At 37.2% G+C, this 15,127-nt stretch overlaps 4 protein-coding genes across 6 annotated transcripts; 1 reads left to right on the top strand and 3 right to left on the bottom strand.

Moving 5' to 3' along the window:
* Window positions 1–774: 774 nt before the first annotated feature.
* LOC139193462 (uncharacterized) lies at window positions 775–1,359 on the bottom strand. The gene is made up of 2 exons (XM_070816486.1): window positions 997–1,359; window positions 775–801 (listed from the first exon to the last, which is right to left on the bottom strand). The coding sequence occupies exons 1-2, from the start codon at window positions 1,357–1,359 to the stop codon at window positions 775–777; spliced, it is 390 nt and encodes a 129-aa protein (XP_070672587.1).
* A 487-nt stretch (window positions 1,360–1,846) lies between these two features.
* On the bottom strand, window positions 1,847–2,789 carry LOC139193461 (uncharacterized). The gene is made up of 2 exons (XM_070816485.1): window positions 2,499–2,789; window positions 1,847–2,437 (listed from the first exon to the last, which is right to left on the bottom strand). Exons 1-2 carry the CDS (start codon window positions 2,787–2,789, stop codon window positions 1,847–1,849), a joined length of 882 nt encoding a protein of 293 aa, XP_070672586.1.
* Window positions 2,790–4,942: 2,153 nt separating this feature from the next.
* Window positions 4,943–9,926, bottom strand: LOC103432257 (caffeoylshikimate esterase-like). Of its 2 annotated transcripts, XM_008370443.4 has the most exons (8): window positions 9,503–9,926; window positions 8,848–8,877; window positions 8,207–8,333; window positions 7,969–8,115; window positions 6,840–6,970; window positions 6,608–6,745; window positions 6,380–6,478; window positions 4,943–5,438 (listed from the first exon to the last, which is right to left on the bottom strand). In XM_008370443.4, the coding sequence occupies exons 1-8, from the start codon at window positions 9,647–9,649 to the stop codon at window positions 5,211–5,213; spliced, it is 1,047 nt and encodes a 348-aa protein (XP_008368665.2). In that variant the 5' UTR covers window positions 9,650–9,926; the 3' UTR covers window positions 4,943–5,210. The 2 variants fall into 2 exon arrangements, with proteins under 2 accessions (XP_008368665.2, XP_028953461.1); XM_029097628.2 differs by lacking the exon at window positions 8,848–8,877 and having other exon boundaries at window positions 9,503–9,876.
* Window positions 9,927–11,997: 2,071 nt separating this feature from the next.
* LOC103432256 (uncharacterized) lies at window positions 11,998–14,370 on the top strand. 2 transcript variants are annotated; one of them, XM_070817687.1, is made up of 4 exons: window positions 11,998–12,263; window positions 13,035–13,234; window positions 13,336–13,399; window positions 13,660–14,370. In XM_070817687.1, exons 2-4 carry the CDS (start codon window positions 13,068–13,070, stop codon window positions 13,951–13,953), a joined length of 525 nt encoding a protein of 174 aa, XP_070673788.1. In that variant the 5' UTR covers window positions 11,998–12,263; window positions 13,035–13,067; the 3' UTR covers window positions 13,954–14,370. The 2 variants fall into 2 exon arrangements, with proteins under 2 accessions (XP_070673788.1, XP_008368664.3); XM_008370442.4 differs by lacking the exon at window positions 11,998–12,263 and adding an exon at window positions 12,444–12,679.
* The last annotated feature ends 757 nt before the right edge of the window (window positions 14,371–15,127 follow it).

Here is a 15,127-nt window from a genome sequence, read left to right as displayed (position 1 = left end):
AAAATTTTATAGGACGGCAATAAGGCCAGCGATGTTTTTATGGCACAGAATGTTGGGCGGTGAAGCATCAACACGTACACAAAATGGGTGTAGCGGAGATGAGGATGCTTCATGGGATGTATGGGCACACGAGAAAGGATAAGATTGGGAATGAGGATATCCGAGGTAAAGTAGGAGTAGCCAAAATTGAAGGAAATATGAGAGAAAATCGGTTCCGGTGGTTTGGACATGTGCAAAGAAGGCCTACTGACGCTCCGGTTCGAAAATGTGACTACGGGACAGAGGTTCAGGGCCGAAGGGGTAGAGGAAGACCTAGGAAAACTTTGGAAGAGACCCTAAGAAAAGACTTGAGTACTTGGATCTAACGGAGGACATGACACAAAACCGAGCGCAATGGCGTTCTAGGGTTCATATAGCCGACCCCACTTAGTGGGAAAAGGCTTTGTTGTTGTTGTTGTTGAACGATAAGGGGAGGGGATGGGCTTAGCCTCACAATGGGCTAGCAATAATGTGGTTTATTCAAACCTAAGACCTTTCATTTACAAGTGAAGAGGAATATCACTAGACTGTAGTACTGTATGACCCAAACTTTACGTGTTTACTCATTGCTTCTTCCTTAACTTTTGGAATTAAAACTTGACTCATAACTACCACAGGCTGATGCTAGTAGTGTCGATGAAGAACATTTTTTTACCAAACCCCTAAAAAAGTTATGACGGTAAACCCATAAATCATAATTCACCAAAAGAAATAAACTCTATCCCTTTATTGTGGTCAGTGTTTCCATATAATACCTGTCATCTATAATCCAAAATTCAATACAAAAACAAAAATGTCAGCATATACGAATCCATGTAATCAAATTCTTACAGACTACTCTGATCAAATAAACATTCAAGTTATGGAATTGACAACCACAAATGAGACATCTAATCAGACAGGAAAAAAAATGGCAATTAATCAACAGAGCGGAGCATAAAAATGGAAGGCACTCACATGACCCAACAAGCTAACTGCATAGCAATCATACCCAGAAGCCGAAAAGAAAGGGAGCCAGTGCTCAGCCCAGCACCAAGCAGCGTGGTAGCTTCCATGGACGAAAACGAGAGGTGGGTTTTCACTTGGTCTCTCTTTTTCCTCGTCTGATTGCTTTTCTGCAACTCTTTTGTGCACGATTACCTCCATGTTCAGGCCGGAGGGGAGCCGGTGGAAAAGACGGGATTGTTCCTGTTTGAGCTGGTAAGGGACTCGCATTCTGCGGGCTCCATGGAGGGCGGTCCTGGGCTTTATGGTAACCCTCCGGGAAGAGAGGTTGGGATGAAGTTGGGAGATAGTGCGGAGGGAGAGGACAGCAGCCATTCACGTGAAACTGATCTCGCCCCTTCCACTTCAAGAGACTTGGCACTGGTTTGGTGATTTTAAACAATCTGATAAGAACATCTCCCACCTTGGGTTAAAAACCAAATTTTTAAGCCCGAAAAATTTGGCTTTTAACCCAGAAATATTGTTTCTGCTCCAATCCTTCTAGCCTAAAATTTTAGCTTGGAATTATTAAAAAATGAACTTAGGCTAATTTTTTTCTTAAATCAATTTTTTTTTAAATAAATATGTAGACTATTGTAAATTAATTTTATTAACATTTTAATTTAAAAAAATTTAAATTCCGATAAATATTGAAAAATCATTAAATTTTTCACAAAGCAAGCTTTCAACTTTCACCAATCTTAATTAATAAGACATATATTTAATAAAGTACATAAACCACATAATAAACAACATAAACTTAATACAAACGACAATTAATAAACTTAATTAATAAAGCACATAATTCATACACTACATAAACTTAACAGTCATATCCACCATCTTCACTTGGTGATGGACTTCGTTGAAATGTTGGGATATATGGTTCAGAGGATTCATCATCTTGAAATATACTCCTTGAGGCAGACTTTCGCATAATTTCCTTTTGCTTATCACATAAGAACTTCTTTCTCTCTGGAGTGTATTTGATGAGGTCCTTCATCATGAATTCAATTTCAATCCTATTGTCCTCCCTATCCAAGATTTCCTTCATTTGCAAACGCATTCGGGCCACTTCTTCTTGGCGAGCGCTATGAGTTTCGTGCAATTTTGCAATTCCGATAGCAAAGTCTCCCCTCATCGAATCTTGGGCCTTCCCTTTTCTCTTTGCTTCCTTTTGCTTATCTCTTCCTGGGGGCCTAGCTAAAGAAGGAGATGGGGTCATTTCATCGACACCTTCATCAACACCTTCATTTCTCGGTGCGGCTTCACGTTGAAATAATCTTCCCCATTGTTGGTCTGCATCGATTGCCCACCTTGGACAATCCTTGAGGACGTTCCAAGCATGTTGCAACTTAAAAACTTGATTTTTTGGTGTTACTTTTGTCTTGTAAATTTCCATTGCTTTGTCACCCTATGCAAAAAATACATAAAAATAATTAGTTGCAAAATAAAATATCAAGAAAAAAACTCACAATTTCTATGGCGCTCCTTCCACTAGGCATGCCAACCATGGCTCTCTCCAAGCTTCCCTTCCATAAAGTGCATGCTTTGTTGATAGTCTTCCACCGATCATAAACACCACCACCATCCCGCCTGCCGCCGTTGCAGTTTTCTTGAAACTTTGCAATGATTTTATCCCACAAAACCTTTTTATTTTGACTTGTGCCAACTGCACCATCTTCACTAACAGAAACCCATGCCAAGTATAAAGAAACATCTTCCTCAAATGTCCAATTATGACCTCTAACATGCTCTCTTGCCATGTTGAACAATTTGGAAATGGAAAGAAATGATAGAAAGATAAATTGGAAGAATTGTAGGAGAAAATTGAATTTTGTGTGGATGTTTGAACAAATACATAGGTATTTATAGAGTTTTTGGGTAAATTTTGTGTTAAATAAATTTATTTAATTATTTTAGCCGTTGGATTTTAATTTGGGCCGTTAGATCTTTTTTTTTACTGTTAGATTTGAGTATATTCAATCTCAACTGTTGGATTCAATGTATTTTAAAATAACATATTTTTTTTAAATGAAATTTGAATCTGGACCGTTGGATCAACCAACGATCCTTAAACAATGGCCGTCAGATGCAGAAAAGAGCCGTTGGGCTCGGGCAAGTGGCCGACATGGCCCTGATGCTAGGTCCCACGCTGTCGGGAACGAAACGCAGGCGCTCCGCGTGGGGCGCGTTGGAGTGTGAACGGGCCGAGACTGGCCCAAAGGCCAGCGAGTCCAATCGCGCAAGGGAGGAAAGCTGGGGGGTATTTGGCCCAGAAATATCATTTGGCATTTAGCTCAAAATTTTAACATGGGTTGGAGAGTGTTTGGAGGGGGTAATTTGGCTTTTAACCCAGGTTTGGAGTTGGTCTAAAGGTGTTAAAAATTAATTATTTTCATAGTTTTGGGTAAAAGAAGAACGTGAAGTAGCAAAAAATGAGTTTATTCTCACATCATAATAGAAGTAGTTTTTTTTTTCAAAGCACAGCAATACCAAACTAGTCCTACCTTTCATCTTGAACAAGACTGCAACCATATCCCAAACTAATAATTAACCGTCAAAGAGAAAAATTAAGGGCTTATTATATTAATAATCTACAAATTGTTGAATAAACTTCACATATTTAATACACCTCATATTTGCTTTTTCAATGGAAAATTATCTTAATACACCCCACGTGCTTCCCCATAATACCCTCACACCTCACATTTTCAATATACACCTTATATTTTCTACATGCACCCCATATTTTCTATTCACCCCACATTCTCAAATCTTATAAAGCTTTTAATTTGGACAAAAAATGCCGACTGGAATTTTGACAAAAAATGTTGCCTAAGATTTAAAGCATATGTGGGTTGTTCTCAATTCCACCATTAAAACTCATGTTGTCTGTTTTTAATATTTGGTGGTAATTTTAGGTATTTAATTCTTTATGTAATCCCCTATGATCCCTAAAAGATGAATATGAACATAGAAACTTGAATAACGCAGCAAAAACAAGATTAAATAATTATCGATGTCGTCAAAATCACTAAAACAATAAAGAATATGCAGTCTTACCTCATGTGAAGCTTCCGAAACATCGATTTCATGTTTTATTCGTAAAAAATAATTTTTCTCAATCAACATGTTTGTAGTTTCATTGATTAGGGTTTTGTTCAACAATGGAGGGTCGGAGAGATTTTGATAGTTAAAGAAGATAAATAATATGTTAAAAGTGATTTGGGGTGTATTTAGAATTTTTTTTTTTTATAAACCTAATAAGGTCAAAATTACCATTGCTTAGTAGGGTAAATAAGTAATTTAATATTAAATTTTAATGTGAGGTGCATTCAAAATTTTGTGGGGTGCTAATATAAAAAGCAAAATATTATGAATACTTTTTATTTATTTATAGGACTAGTTTGTGGATAGTTTGTGGTTTTGGGACTGCAGTCCATTCTTTCAGGTGTTAAAAAAATTCACATAGGTATTTCAGTCTTTTTTGGGCATTATCATATGATTTACCAGCAATAAGAATCAAACTCAGAACGTGTGATTCAACAGCTTGCCCCTAGCCACAAGCCTTCCCCTTAGCCATCATCGTGACTCAGAGGCATTCAGCCTCTCCTGACCACCATCGTGTGACTCACCATTTGGTAAATTGGTATGCAACTCATTCCTGGCTACGAAAGTTACCATTCCCTGCAGCCCGCTTGTACTGCGTTTGTTTTTACCTTTCTGAGTGGACCAAAGAAAGGAAGAAAAATGACAATTCATAAATTGAACAGGTCCTTCGTTCCTCAAAGCTACCATAAAATACAAACCATATTGAACAGGTTCTGATAAAATGAAATTCCAGTTTTAATTAAATCAACCAGCAATTAAACTAACCATAATCTTATAGGCGGATGTGGCTTCAGTGCTACGCAACTTCTAGAAAAAAAAGTGAGAATTTCATTCACCAAGCAAGAGGAAAGCAAATTTCAAAAGCTCCAGCCTCTCGTATGAAAATGGAGGAATAGAGTTTGCAGTGTGCCATAAATAATACAATAATCCAATGTTATTCACCAAAGAGTCTGCATATTCACAATAGACGCATCCAGTGCTCCTTTTTCTTCCCCCCCCCCCCCCCCCTACCCCTTTTCTGAAACACACGTCAAGAACATGAATGCGGGTGCTCACAAATGCGCACGGAGAAGTTAGCTGCCTGTTAATTTTTCACTGTGCTCACTAAGCCATGAAAGGATGTCGCTAAAAACTCGATTTATCATTGCATCTGACTCACCCTCCAGAAGGGAATGCCATGCATCCATGTAAAGGATGAGCTTCTTGTCGGAACTGCTTGCTTTCTCATACAGGGCCTTACTTACAGATGGATCAGTTACAATATCAGCCTCTCCATGCAGGATTAATAATGGAAGAGAGACCTGGAATGAGATTTAATATAAGTGACCCAATAAAGTTAGAATTCTATGTGCTACTGCTGCTAAATTATACTGAAATCAACTGAACTTTTCGGGTAAAACATAATATCTGAAATTTCAAATAAATTTGTGTATTTGTTGAAAAGACAGTCAACTAACACCGTTGTCCAGTCCCCAGCACAATCCTGAAATGATAAGAAACTACCAACTTTCATACAGTTTTGCGTTTCACTAACATATATTGAATCTACCGGAAATTTCATAAAGATGTATAGGGCTTTGTTGACAGAAAGATAATAGCATAGATTTACTGGCAGTGAAGGTCCTAAGTAGTAGTACGTCTTGGTTCTAGAGTTAAATAGGGGTCTACAAGCAAGACTCAGGTCTGTTCTGAGTGCAATACCATCGATTTTCATTGGTCTAAAAGAAATGAAGCCCAACCGGAAATTTCACTAAGCCAAAGCTGAACCAAATAGGGTTATGTCAAGCTGGATACAGAAGAATGGTTTCTACGAAAACACATCACCAATGGTCCATGGAAATGTGGTGTATTTGTCTTGTGCTACTTCGTATCACAAATCACGATCTACAAGAGCTGTAGGTTGTATATGAAAATATTAAAGTCGTTTTTTATTTCTTCTTTGAATTTGTAATCCAGTCAAACTGTACTGAGTTAAAGTTATTTCAAATTCAGATCCAACCAAACATCCGAGGATTCAGCTTAATAAGAATTACCACCTAGTTATGTAGACGCCTGAACTGTTAACGGCCTCAAAGAACAAAGAAGAGATTAGGAATATGCAGCAATAGGCGTTACTTATTAAGGGAAAAGGTTCACACTGAATATACTGGATAGAACTTGATGCAATCAAAGAATATTAAAATGGTGATTCAGTTGATTTAGAAATTAACTGTAATAAAAGAGGAGTCATGGATTGGCATACTTCTTCCAATCGGCGTTCTATCTCTTCAGTAGTTCGGAGCATTTCTAAAGCAGTCTGCAGGCGTGGTTTATCCTTGTAGGAAATAACATTGTAGGCTGTCTACATTCAGGATAATGAACAACTTGTCAGCCACAGTTTACCACCCATCTTATGAACATCAGATGATTCAGACCTTCCATATTTTTAATTTTTTACTGCTTGAAATTATTCATCAAAGAAAAGACTAACCATTTCTCTTTTCTTCAAGTCTTTAAATGCTGCCTCAGCCAGATTCTTTTGCGGAACCAATTTTTTCTTTGGAAGGAACTTAGCCACACCAATCAGGATTTGTGTTAGTATCCATGGTGGAACCATGTCCTCCGAAATCTACAAAAACAAAAAATAAAATGGAGAATGTCCACCATTTAGTAAAAGAAGGTAAAAACCAATGGAAAACATTGCTCCTAATGCTAACACTTACCTTGCACATCGGTGCAACTAGTATTGCGCCATTCCATGCACTAGGTTGTTTTAGGTGAGCCTTCAGTGCTACAGCTCCACCCAAGGACTGTCCAAAGAGAAAGGTCGGGAGCCCACGTAACTCAGGCTGCTCTGCGGTCCAAACCAAAGCATGTATATATTGAAATGAAGATGCCATTTTGTATATTTCTTGTTTGAATAGACAGACCAGACATTATATACAGCATAATAAATTGTGTACAGATCCTTTAGTCTCTATCACTTGATTGTCGGATGGGAAATAAAGCAAAGGATCTATCACCAGCCAAGGAGTTCAATTCCCTATTTCAGATGCAAAGTACAAAAGAATAAGTAGCTGAGAAGAGCTACAGTAATTCAGAAGAAATTTTTTTCCCTGAATTCGTTTTTTTCACATCACTGCTATTCTTGTGGGCTGGATGAGGGCATGAGAGAGCAAATTGATTTTTCGTATGTTAAGTTAACTTGACACAAAATTTGCCCTCATTGCATTTGTTATCAACCGTTAATAGTCAAATAAAGTCGTTGAGAAATTTTCCCTTGCCCTCTCTACTCCCAACATCTCTGCGAAGGGGAGCAATTTTTATTATAGATGCTCTCCTGTCAAATTCTCTGCAACTGTGCCTTTTTATACTAGTAAATGATCACAATACTATCCCGAATATTGGTCAAGGCAGCGTGGTGAGGTTGACAAGATGCGTACAGGCTACAAATACCAACTACCAAGGGATTTATGCTAGATTAGAAAGAAATGCACTGCGAAATATTAGATAGATTGAAATGCTAGACGCAGTGCACGAGGCATTTATAATTGACTGCTTGAAACGAGTCGTTTCAAAATCCTTTGTGTAGTGGCTTTGTAATGCCCATGTACTGCAGTTTCAATCCCTCTATCTAACGTTTTCTAGTGCATTTCTTACTAATGTATCCTAATCCCTTTGTACTTGGAAATCTCTCGTCCAAACACACCATTAGAGTTCATCTGACAATCAGATTTTCAGGTTCATGCTTCTCAGTTCCAAACGCGGTGCAGGTTTGAAGGGCCAATATGGTACAACAATTTCTCACCTTAGAAAGTTCAAACAAGAAAGTTAATAACTTATTCAGCACACCTTTGACTTTTGAGTAATGCTCAATGACATCATCTACAAGTCTGTCAAAGCTGGGAATATGGCCATGTAGACCTTCTGAGAGACCAAAGCCAGGGTAATCCATTGCAAAAACTCCGTAACCATTTGATGCCAACTTCCTCGCAATTCCTGCAGATATCATGAAATGATTAGGTTCCACAAAGAAGCATGTTAAACACAGAAATTTGGTCAGCAAATACTCTGATCACAGGTTACATGCCTTCAAAGAAAAAAGTGCAAGTATCCCCGTAGCCATGACAGTAACACACTATTGCTTTGGGACGAGATGTCGCTGGAAGCCAACTCTTGCAGAATATTTTCAATCCCCTGGAGTTCACCTCATATGACTACACAATAGAATATGATGTGATCATCTTCATACGAAAAGTAGAGAGCAGAAACTTCGGAAATCTAAAGAGGGAGGCCCAATGCATTTGAATAACGTATCCTAGCATTATACATGATCGCTTAAACTTAATTATAGGAAAGCAGGGAAACTTGAAATGACATATACAACAACAACAACAAAGCCTTTTCCCACTAAGTGGGGTCGGCTATATGAATCCTAGAACGCCATTGCGCTCGGTTTTGTGTCATGTCCTCCATTAGATCCAAGTACTCTAAGTCTTTTCTTAGAGTCTCTTCCAAAGTTTTCCTAGGTCTTCCTCTACCCCTTCGGCCCTAACCTCTGTCCCGTAGTCGCATCTTCTAACCGAAGCATCAGTAGGCCTTCTTTGCACATGTCCAATCCACCGTAACCGATTTTCTCTCATATTTCCTTCAATTTCGGCTACTCCTAGTTTACATATGAACGAATGAAATAAAAATGCAAGTTGATTACCCTCATAAAAGAGTTATTACCTCCTCCATTTTCAATCCATCGGTCGGTGTCTGCAAATTAACCAAAAAGTAAAACAATAAACATCACTAAGAAAATCTTCCAAGGATGTATTACAAAATGTCTGCAATGTCACCCTAACAATTACATAACATCCTGAACTCGAAATACCATTTAAGAAACATGACCAAAAAAACCAAAGCAAAATAGTATAAATAGCAAGTTTCAGTATCGGTTCGTGCTGCCGTGTGTACTGCAAGACTGAACTAAAAATCAAACTCAGGGACAAATTTTTTGAGCAGCAGTAATTATGTCAATGTAAAGAAAACAAATTTACGTCGAAAAATAGTTCATCCATTCATCCCAACCACTTACTGTCATTGACCTATTTAAAAGTTTCAGTGTAAATCATCATCAACCCACCACAAAACCTAATTACACTCTCTCAAATCACAACTTGCACGAATTTTTTGAGCCATATTCTAAACTAATCTAAACTACGCGGGATTCGACGTTGCGTGCAGGGCAATCACGCTGCACTAGCGAACTTGTCTACGCAACAACACAATCTAACTAAAACAGCCCCACAAAAAATAATAAAATAAAAAGTTCAGTTTATGAATACCATAAATAAACAGACAAAGCAAAACAGCCGAATGGATTAAAGAAACAAAATACCTTGAATAGAATATGGTCAATCCCAAGCTGAATTTCCTTGAAGGCCTCACGAGCCCGCCTTCTGGCGGGAGCTTCATCCATGTTTGCATCCAGAAGCTTCTGCAGTTTCTCGTCGACGCCTGGCAGCTGCCGCTTCTTGGGCGCCATTGCTGCTGCCTCCGTGCTCTTCCTCCTCTTTGTAATTCGGAAACAAAAGCTGACCGCCCTCAGCTCTGAAACGTTGGAGTTTCTTGTAAGAGTTGGAAACGAGAGCAACCAAATGAGATATGAATTGGAGCAGGAAGGAAGGAAGCTCAATTGTTCCGGGAAGGGAGGAAAGGGTGGCGACTGTATGGCTAGCCGAGTTTCAACGCCATCTGGGATTCTGTTCAAAAGTAATGATTAATAATTACTCCAAGTAAATGAAGGGCCCGGAAAGGAGGAAGCAAATAGGAATTAATTTTTTTTTTTTTGGCTAAAAGCAAATGGGAATATTGACCATAGAAAAATTAAAATAATTAAAAGTAAACTCCACTTAGTACTACAATCCAATGATATTCACCTTCATTTGTAAGTGATAGGTTTTAGTGATTCTCGTTAAAGAAAAATTCAAAACACATTATTGTTAGTCCATTATGAGGCTAAGCCCACCCCTAGCATAAATAATAGTGTTTGTTCAAAAAAAAAAAAAGGAGAGAAATGTTAAACAGGCTTTCTTAAAGTGAGACTCGATGTGGACTCTATGTTACCTCATAATTTAATGTCAATTCTTGTGTCATTATTGCAAAACATTGTGGCAAAAACATGAGGAGTCCATAAAATGTCACACTTTTGAGAGAATCTCATCTGACATTACTCTTAAAAGTAATATACACTTACTATATTTTTCAATCATGTTTGCATCAGCTTCCTAATAAAGATAAAGTTCATCAACATATATGAGTCTCACAATGATATAAAAGAAGTAAGGAAAGTGTGATAAGAGTAGAATATTTTTGTTTATTAATTAATTTAAAGAGCAAGTGTTAAATGTAGTGTTGGAGAAGCGATCTAATTAGAGATAAACGTTTTAATGGATTTGAAACACAATTTGATACACCATGTATTAACACTCGAGTTAAAAAGCTTATCGATATTCTTCTTCATACGTGAGTGAGAGGTCTTAGGTTCGATTTTCGTTAAAGACGAGTTTGAATCATATTATTGCTAATTCATCATGAGGCTAAGTCCACCTCCTCTTTTAATATAAATAATATCGGTTATTAAAAAATAAAAAATAAAACTTATCACAATTATATTATGACACGCAATAAAAAAAAAATGGAAATTGGTCGATTTATTAGTGGGAAGGTTTTGGCACGCACGCAACTTTGGGTTGAAAGTTCAAGTGTTGAACGACAACGATATCATTTTCAAATCCTTATAAGTCATGGAGATCGTTTTAGTTTATTGCTTTTAAGATAGTCATCGTGGGTCAAGTACAAAACTAACAACCAACTGGTTTAGTATGGAATGAGAACTTCTATCACATATTTGGAACACAAGCTGATAAATTATGTATTATAATATAAGTGGATAAAAGTTTTTTTTAAGTGACCATCAACTTGTATCATGTGGTATGATGGCTCGTGTTTTGAATATATATTTTTTGTGTAGAAGAGCAACGTGCATGAAAGTAATAAATCATCATTATATATAGCTTTATGTAATAATAATATAATGTTATGTGTACCAAATTTTATATATGTCATTGTACTGTATGTGATATGCCATCATGACTTCCAACTAAATTTTTACCGTTAACTAAAGATTGGATACAAATGCTTGTATCAAACTTTGACATGTGTTACTTAGTATTACGACCTAGGGGTATTTATCTTCACTTGTAAGTGAGAGGTTTTAGATTCGATTCTCGTTAAAGACGAATTTGAACCATATTATTTTTAACCTATTGTGAGATTTAGCCCACTCCTCTATTCCTTTAGTGTAGACGATATCGGTTGTTAAAAAAAAAGTTTTTGCCATCTAAACCTTGAAATATAGTCTCCTAGTACCAATGTCTACTGATATTTTTTTTCATTTGTTAGTGAGAAGTCTTAGATTTAATTCTTACCAAAAGATAATTTGAACTACATTATTGTTAAGCTATTGTGAAGCTTAACCACTCTCTCATCCTTTTAGTGTAGATATTATCGAGGCTTCATTTGTCTAACAAGGTGAAGGAGGTTATTGAAATTGAGAAAATGACGGTAGAGGCGGCTCAGTTTTATGACTACTCTATTACCACATGTCTAATAATCTATTTAGGGCAAAAATAAATGAGAATTTTAACGAAAAGCTCATGGTACTATTTATTTTAACGAAAAATCACATTTTTACATTAAAAAGTTCCTGATACTATTCATTTATCTTTTATTTTATTCTTATCGTTAAAACTTAAAATTTTCGATCTATTTTCGTTAATTTTTCCTTAATAAATTATGCTTTTCTTTGTGAACAGAAACAAATCGTCGTTTGCATCGGGAAACAAATGCACGCGGATTCGTAGCTGTGATCTGGTAGACAATTTAAAGATAAAAGAGGAAACAAATTCACGCGGATTCAGATAAAACAAAGTCAAGAAACAAATCACGTGGATGAAATGATGTCGTTTCACCTTCGCCACCACTGTTACTTCACCACTATAAAATGAATCCCAGATCCCCTCACCACCACCCACCCTCCTTCCTTCCGCCATTGCCCCTACCCCCCTCGCCTTCTTCCTCCGGAGGATTCCCGCCAGGTATCTCTCTCTCTCTACAAACTCCGATAGTAGCTGGCCTAGTGGTTGTTTCAGATCTGGAGCTTTGAATTTTTAGCCGTTATTATTTCCCTAATTTTAGTCAATAACCCACTAACTGATCCGACCCAAATGTTGGTTGGATTTGATTTTTTTTTTTTCTGAATTATATCTTTTGTAATTTGTGGAAGACTGAAGAATTTTGTGGTCGAATATTGTTTTGCAAAATCGGGTTGAGCTGTATTTACTATTCGCAAAACCAATTTTAAACCCCTGATTCTGATGCGATTTTGGGCGATTCAGAGGAAATCGAAACCGTCTCAGCTTGGGTTTTTTTTTATGTGAGCAGTTACGGCCTTTTGGGGTGTTTTGTTCTCGAATTGGTGTATGTAACGGAGGAAATCTCCGTTTTCGCGGAGGTGTGATATATTAGATGTGAAATTTTCTATCTTCCTGTTTGGTTGCCTAGAAAGTCCAAGAAAGTAGAGAATGATCAATCAAACAATTTAGAGGGGGGATAAAGTTTCTGGGATTGATTTTGTTCTGTGTTTGTTTCTGATTTAGTAAACTTAATCAAATTATTAGCTCGTTTCTACAGAACATATGTGTGTGTGTGACTTTGATTAATAATTTGGGTAACTTTTGTTTTCCAATTAAAATGAGGTTCAGTGTGTAAGATGAACAATTTTAAGGTTTTCCTTGGATCTGGAAGATTGATGGGAAAGTTGATCTGATTCGTGTTTTTCTTTGGTGGTGCTGTGTTGTTATGGACAGGCGTTCTTTTGTGGAACAGGAACGGTTTCGAAAATGAACCATTTCAATGTTCAGCAGCAGAACGCCTCTTTCGTGGGCTGTGAAGGCATCAGAGGTCCTGCCTTGATGTCTGACACCAAGGAGCCTGTGGTTTGCCCCAAGCCCAGGCGAGTCGGGATTTTGTCTAACAACCCCATTATGCCCTTGAGATGGCAGATGAGGTACTTTTACTTCTCCAGTGTTGTCCCTTCCACCTTACGTTGGTTATTATGCTTTATTTATAGGTGATAACATGTATTTTCTCATCTTTGCAAATTAGCAGTCATCAACCCGAGTTATGCGACTCAAAGGCTGGGGCAGACCTTCTGGACCTTATTCTCAGGAAGGTAAACTTGTTATTTCCAATGATGATATGGATTCAGTTCATACACATACACGATTGAGTGATGTATCAAATTTGGAGCTGCAAGCTATTTGATCATGAGCGTTTTGCTTTTTCTTGTATGGTAAATTGTGTAGATATCTGTTGCACAAACAGTATTTCTGTATATTATTTTTTTTCCGAAATGACTTCAACCATGGTGATGTTATTGTTTTGTACTTGATGTTATGATATTACGATTGGCTAACATGTTGGCATCTACAGGAGGGTTATGGGTTGGAGCAATCATCTAACGAGGTTGCCTTATCGCCCCCATATTTTTGCGTTTCTCCTCCCAGTAGGGCTGCTAACCCATTAATTCAAGATGCTCGATTTGGAGATGAGAAGACCGCTCCTGTTTCGGCATTGCCTGTTCCATCTCCATCAACTTTATCGTCGCCACGCAAAGCAGGTTGTGTGAGAGTGAAGTATGGGCTTAAACCTGCTGCAGTTAGAGTAGAGGGATTTGATTGTCTCAATAGGGATCGCCAAAACTCCCGCATCCCAGCATTTGCCTAAACTTCATCAAAGTAAGTGTACATATAAGAAGGAAAGCTAAAGCCACCATAGCTCACAAGTACAGCGGACTTATCAAGAAGAGCGAATTTTGACAATTTTTTGGAGAAATTGAGATCTACTAGTACTGTATATAGCGTTTGTTGTCGTCGATGATCATCTAAGTTGCTAATATCTACAAGTATCGTGATGGAACATCACGAGAGAGTGTCAAACTGTCAAGCCTTGTGTTCTGGAGAAAGGGCTTGTATATGTTTAAAGCCTTTTGCTCTGTTGTAATATTAAGATGGGTCTTGATTTTTCTGGTAATCACCAGGAAGAGTCTGTATAAAAACTTATCGGTGATATAGATTGGTGTATTCATCTGTAAATGTGTTTTCGTCATATTTTTGGAGATAAATGGGTTCTGGTTATTTGTCAGTTACGCTGTCTTGGTCTTGCCCATGTATCGATCTTCTTATTTTTATATTTCGAACTGAGATATCTATGAATTGGAATTCTAATGCATATAGATACAAATGGTCCAATGGGAGTAAGAATTTACAAGAACATTTTATTTCTAAGTAGAAGAGCCGTTTTCATTTTCAATAAGTGTTTGATCCAGTTCCTATATATTTACACCATAAAGGTAGATGAATAAATTATTTGTGAACTTGCTGATAGACACGTAGCTATGACATTTGTTACCCTATTATTTATATTTGCTAGTGGTTCATTCAAATTATTTGGAGCTAAATTACCATACTTTTGTAATTTACAAGTATAAAGACGTGTGTTGGTAAAAAGTTGAATTTGACAAGGTCTTAACACGTTCATTATGTTTTAGTCTTCCTATTCACGTTGGCTTTATCTATTTAATTAATTATTATTTTATTTTTGGGTTGAAGACCAATTGGTGTGATTTCATTTATTTGGACCAACAGCTGGTGCGCCTATGTGAGTTGTTTTCAACTTACAAAGAAGGGCTTTTCAACTTCACACAAAGATAAACTACGAATTACATTTTCCAGCTCAATTCCAAGCGGTGGGAATTTCTAGAATCATCATGACTCTTAGCTAAAACTAAGGCCACTGGTGAGCTAGCATGGGATCATCGATTGCTTTTGATTCTAACAACTTTAAAAACTTCGTGTATAGTTAGTTTTGTATTGTATTGAATCCTATAAATGACTAAGCA

This window comes from Malus domestica, chromosome 17 (genome assembly GCF_042453785.1).
Source record: "Malus domestica chromosome 17, GDT2T_hap1".
Taxonomy (NCBI): domain Eukaryota; kingdom Viridiplantae; phylum Streptophyta; class Magnoliopsida; order Rosales; family Rosaceae; genus Malus; species Malus domestica.
Note: the sequence above shows the minus strand (reverse complement) of the source record. Positions and strands in the feature narration are given on the sequence as shown.

What these genes read in the sequence shown, in the direction of transcription:
- LOC139193462 (XM_070816486.1), bottom strand. Translation starts at nt 1,359, where the DNA reads ATGGCTGCTGTCCTCTCCCTCCGCACTATCTCCCAACTTCATCCCAAC. An exon ending in CAGTTAGCTTGTTGGGTCAT is followed by an intron (nt 802 to 996) that starts GTGAGTGCCTTC and finishes TTTGGATTATAG; the next exon opens with ATGACAGGTATTATATGGAA.
- LOC139193461 (XM_070816485.1), bottom strand. Translation starts at nt 2,789, where the DNA reads ATGGCAAGAGAGCATGTTAGAGGTCATAATTGGACATTTGAGGAAGAT. An exon ending in GAAGGAGCGCCATAGAAATT is followed by an intron (nt 2,438 to 2,498) that starts GTGAGTTTTTTT and finishes TTTTTTGCATAG; the next exon opens with GGTGACAAAGCAATGGAAAT.
- LOC103432257 (XM_008370443.4), bottom strand. Translation starts at nt 9,649, where the DNA reads ATGGCGCCCAAGAAGCGGCAGCTGCCAGGCGTCGACGAGAAACTGCAG. An exon ending in TTGCACTTTTTTCTTTGAAG is followed by an intron (nt 8,116 to 8,206) that starts GCATGTAACCTG and finishes TGATATCTGCAG; the next exon opens with GAATTGCGAGGAAGTTGGCA. An exon ending in TAGAACGCCGATTGGAAGAA is followed by an intron (nt 5,439 to 6,379) that starts GTATGCCAATCC and finishes ATCTCATTCCAG; the next exon opens with GTCTCTCTTCCATTATTAAT.
- LOC103432256 (XM_070817687.1), top strand. Translation starts at nt 13,068, where the DNA reads ATGAACCATTTCAATGTTCAGCAGCAGAACGCCTCTTTCGTGGGCTGT. An exon ending in CCCTTGAGATGGCAGATGAG is followed by an intron (nt 13,235 to 13,335) that starts GTACTTTTACTT and finishes GCAAATTAGCAG; the next exon opens with TCATCAACCCGAGTTATGCG. An exon ending in TGGACCTTATTCTCAGGAAG is followed by an intron (nt 13,400 to 13,659) that starts GTAAACTTGTTA and finishes TGGCATCTACAG; the next exon opens with GAGGGTTATGGGTTGGAGCA.